The sequence below is a fragment of the Lotus japonicus genome, chromosome 3, assembly GCF_012489685.1.
Source record: "Lotus japonicus ecotype B-129 chromosome 3, LjGifu_v1.2".
NCBI lineage: Eukaryota > Viridiplantae > Streptophyta > Magnoliopsida > Fabales > Fabaceae > Lotus > Lotus japonicus.
Genome location: NC_080043.1, coordinates 24999516 through 25004497, shown reverse-complemented (window position 1 = coordinate 25004497; position 4982 = coordinate 24999516). Strand labels below are relative to the sequence as shown.

The window sequence follows — 4982 nt, the reverse complement described above, 5'->3', positions numbered from 1 at the left end:
TCCGTCTTAAAAATTACTTTTAAGTTAAAACTTAAAATAAGAGCTTTAAAAAAACTAAAAGTTAGTTTTATAGCTTAAATGCTCCTTTTAATTCAAAATTTATTTGTCATTTTGTAAATTCACGACACTGGGTGGTTGTGGTGACACAATAGTGGAGGGGTCAGGTAGCAATAGTGGTGGAGGTCGGTGTTATCTAGTGGAGGTGACACCAGTGGAAGTGGTTGTTACCTGGAGGAGGGGTGGTGGTGGTGCTAGTGGAGGTGGTAGCGGCGGTGGTGAAGAGTACTGGCGGTGGTGGCGACGGTGGCGACGATGGAGTTGGTGGTGGTGGGTGTGGGTGGTACCTGGTGGCTATAAAAGGAAGCTATAATTTTGCTCAATCTAAAGAGTCAGTACTTATTCAAATGAGGTGGGTGCAGGGCATTGATGGATCCAAAGTCGAGAAGGTGTTGGTAAAATTGAAACGTGTAAATAAGACCAGCAAGAATCGTTATGGTTCAACCATTGACCCAAAGGAAAATGGAAAATCCAATTTAGGTGGATCAAATCTTATTCAAATGAATGCTGGTAATCAATGAAGAACTTGCGGGCCATATCAACATTAAGAAGAATATCTATTTACAAATTTATAAAACATACAGACATCACAACTAGGCATGGGCTTTAGCAACCACCATACACAGGTACACCTATGCTAACAGAAGATTCAGTTTACAGAGTGTTTCATACAAACCCATAAACATCAGAAATATAGTTGCTTGCAAAGTGCTGCATCAACATCAAAGGGACAATATGGGCACTTGAATAATTTCGAGCCGTTCTTGGACATCTTCGAGATAGACTGTTTACAGAGGACATGGCCACAGGACATTAACATAGGAGGGTTATCCTCAGTAGCTTGTTCCTTTGAGACAGGACAAACAAAAATGGAATGGAACTGGAGTTCGCTGTCCAGCTCAACAGGCACCGGTAACTGGTTCATAGTCTGCCATTCCTGCTTCTTCCCTACCATGACATTCATAAATTTGAGAAGAGGTGGCAAAGCTTGGACCCCTGCTGATATAGTCACACTCAATGGACTGTTGTATGACTGTCCCAAAAGATTGCAGAATTGCCTTTTAAGTTCCTCAGCCAACCTATCCCAGTTTGATGGGGATAATAATGCATGGTAAGGAGAGCTATCAAGCTTTCCAGTCCACAGAAGACTTCCCATAAGCTTCTGGATATCAGCGATGTGACTGGAAGCAAAAGGAGAAAGGTAAGTTCTAGCATAATGAAGGGCTTCGTCTCTACTTCCATTTTGAAGTATTTTTACAAATTGCATTGAGTGAAGCTTCAGCACAATGTCAGATCCACTTTGAGCAAGTTTGTCAGAATTACTGGTAGCCCACTTGAGGGCTGGCTCCAGGTCCTGATTCTTCATGGCTTCGAGTATTTGATACATTTCCAGGAATGGGGATTTCATAACAGCAGCAGATTCGGGCTCTCCAACCACACTTAGAAAATGGTCCCCTATTTCAAAAAGGCCCTGCCGATAAAAATGGTTGGCAATTATTTGGTTCAAAGTATGTACATCAATGTCAATATTTCTGTAAGCCTTGGATATATCAGTGTTGAAATTTTTCTCAAGAAGCTTCCCATACTTGCTGAGTGCTACATTTAGCTCCTTCTGTGTACCTTCCATTTGGCTAAGTGGAGCGGTTTGAAGTAAACTAGCCTTGAGCTCATTCAGGACAGTTTTATGATCAAGCACATGGTCGGTGTTATTGACTGACTGCATCGTATCTAAAACATTCTCAATTTCCTGTCTGATCTGATCAATCACTTCTTGAGTCTTGGAGCTAGATGACTTTTGCTTCTTAGTAACACGGTCAAAAGCATCTTTAATAGTACTAAGCTCCATGTTGAGTATTAACTGTATGTATAGTTTGTACACCTGCAAAGCTCCATATGTTAATAAAATGAACTTTAAAGTCTAAGCATGCAAACAACCTGTACTATATAGGATGGAATACACTGCCGGAGAGATAGGAATCCTTCCAAAACAAAAAGATCAGGAAAAGTAAAGAAAAAATACAAGCATGTCAAACAAAAGACAACAGAGAGGCTTGCTATAAATTTCCATTACAAGAAATAAGTTAGGATTCAGATTACAGATCAAAGAGCAGCTGTCTTTATTTTGGTATAAAAAGAATGAATACTTTAGTTGTAAGTAATATCAATTAAATAGAAGATATAACTTAGTCAGATCCAAAAACGTCGCAATACTATCCATCAGAACATATAATCCCCCCTCCCCTTCTTCTGTGTCCCTCAAAGTATCTAATCCACAGCATTGACTGGAAAACTAAACAACCCGTTTATAAATTGTATATATGATTGATATCTTATATACAAGGTGAGAACCTCAAGAGTCAAGACCAGTAATCAACTATTAGCTAGAAGCCTGAAATACTCTTAACAAGTTTTTCTTTTGACTTATTTTGTATGTGTACAGGGATGCTCACATTCATATGTTTGCAGAGTTCAAAGTGAACAGGGACTTTGAGTTTCAAACAAAAAACCATTCATATTTCTTATCTACAAACAGAGATTAAATAATAAAAACTACCAATACAGAGTTGGATTTGTCACTGCAACCTGATCAAAACACTAGTGGAGTTGAAAAACACAAAAGAAAACAAAACATCAAATCTTTACTACAATAATATACTCATAATACCACCAGATACAATAAGATTGAACAGAGCTGGTGTTTTGAATACCAAATTCCAAACAGAGGTTAACAAGACAAATTGCAATCAATTAAGAAGAAGGAAAAAAAAAAAAAACAAATCAACCATAACATGATAACAAGCATAGTTTGAATCTGAGATGAAAACAGAGAGGGGTGCTTACTTGAAATGGAGGGGACAGATCTATGTTGTTGAGATAGGGAGGAAGAGAGAGAGAGAGAGAGAAATGGTTATGCAATGCGTGTGCGGGATGGGAAGTGGTAACAACGAAGGCTTACGTGTCCTTCATCCTGTAACTTCCTCTGTACCTAAGATGATTGATATGCAATAATTTTTTTCTGTTAAAAGAAAATGAGGAACAAAAACGAAAGAAATATACAATACAAGATTGTGGAAGAGCACAAACGGAGGGCAACGCCTTCGGTTTAGGTTTTATACTGGGCATTCGCACCAATGAAATAAGATTACTTTATCAGCATACATGAAACCTATTCATACTATTTAAATTTAAATAATTTTATATCTCTAAAAAAAAATCTTGTCACCCCCCTCCGCCAAACTTTTGACTTTAAGTTAACAACTTTTAGAATCCTGCTATTTTTCATAGGGTAATGATTTATCCTCTTAATACATAAACTCTTATATACTAGATAGAAAAAATAATAAATGGAAAGTTATTGATTTCCCTAAAAATCAATTTAAACCCAATAAGCACTCATGTTTATAGGCTTGGAAGACTATGATCCCCAGGCCTAACACGAACTCATTGGACATACAAACATTTCCAAGAGATCCTTTATTGGGCCATGAAGGGTAACCATCAAAACCCTATTCCCTTGGACTCAATACCAACACAACAAACTTGTATGAATATAGAGGGTCACTTTCAGGCCGCTTCAACTTTGTAAGTTGAAGGGTCGACGACACATTTAATAGGGACCTTTGAGCTCCAAATAACTGATCGTCCACGATGAGCAACTAATGATGGTGAGTGGTGACTACTGTTATAGAGTAAAGTACTTTTAAGAGTCAGTTATAAAGTATAATGGTATTACACTTTATTAAGAGTCATTGAGTAAGCTTTTGAGTTTCCATGAGTTACATTTCATCTTTATGTTATGTTTATCTTTTCATTGCTGTTGAAATTTCATGCTTCATACACTTTGATTGCATGGTGGTTTGAGTAACTATTTGCTAACTTTCATATTTATATTTATATTATGCTTATTAATTAATTTTTTCTTATATAGTGGGTTGTAATGAAGAGGTTTTTTTGTTGTGTTTGCTTTACCTTAAGGTTTTTTGGGGTGAGTTTTACGCCAGCAGTGTCATCCTGGCTAATTCTCTCCCATAAGATTTTGGTCATGTTTTTCTCATTTAAATACTTGATGTGTCATGAATAATAATATTGCTTATTTTGATACTTTTCAATAACTGTTGAAATAATTTCTTATCATTAGTTTTGTTACCTGCTTTTAATCTTGGTTAAAGTGTCTTTAAGCGTCAGTTACAAAGTCGATTAATCTTATTGCACTTTATTAGGAGTGATTGAGTAAGCTTTTGAGTTTCCAGGAGTTACATTTCAGCTCTATAATATAGCACCTTATGTAACATAATATTTATGTACTAAGTACCCTTTTAATTACACCTTCTTTCTGCCTTTTTTGTTTTGCATTCAGCACAACCCTTTTTTCACCACATTTCCTTCTTTGGTTAACGTGTTCATGAGTTGTTGATATTTTGCGTTTATTTTATGTTATAAATTTTATCTCTTCTCAAGCTCAATCACGAACTCTCTTCCTCTTGATGATCAGTTTTTTCTTCATTCCTTCCTTTGTCATAATTAATTGCTCTGACTTTTGATTCTTCTTTCATTGCACGACCAATTTTTGATTCTTCTTTTTTCATTTTCTTATTTATGGATTCCAAATTTCCAATGTGTAGCAAATGATTAAGCTTATTGAAAGAGTTTGAGCAGTGAAATTGATTAAGGTGGCCTTTTGAATTTTCAGATATTTGCTAAAGATGTTTGGAAGGAGTACACGAGGTGGCTATTGAATGAACAAGGCCTTTTCATGCTATTTGAAAAAACCAGGCCTTTACTATGTCATATCGCTATCAACAGGGCAAGCCACTCTCTTATTTTCTTTCCAATTTCTCTCAATTTTGGTGTTTGTTGGATGTGCATTATTTTTCTCTCTATTGAGTTTTTCTTTCTTTTTAATGCTTTATTTCCAGGTAAGTTAG

The 4982-nt window shown here is 36.3% G+C and overlaps 1 protein-coding gene across 1 annotated transcript; it reads right to left on the bottom strand.

Annotated features, from left to right (window-relative positions):
• Positions 1 to 571: 571 nt before the first annotated feature.
• Positions 572 to 3149, bottom strand: LOC130748480 (protein RMD5 homolog). Its single transcript, XM_057601708.1, has 2 exons — positions 2899 to 3149; positions 572 to 1936 (listed from the first exon to the last, which is right to left on the bottom strand). The coding sequence occupies exon 2, from the start codon at positions 1901 to 1903 to the stop codon at positions 743 to 745; it is 1161 nt and encodes a 386-aa protein (XP_057457691.1). The 5' UTR covers positions 1904 to 1936; positions 2899 to 3149; the 3' UTR covers positions 572 to 742.
• Positions 3150 to 4982: the final 1833 nt, after the last annotated feature.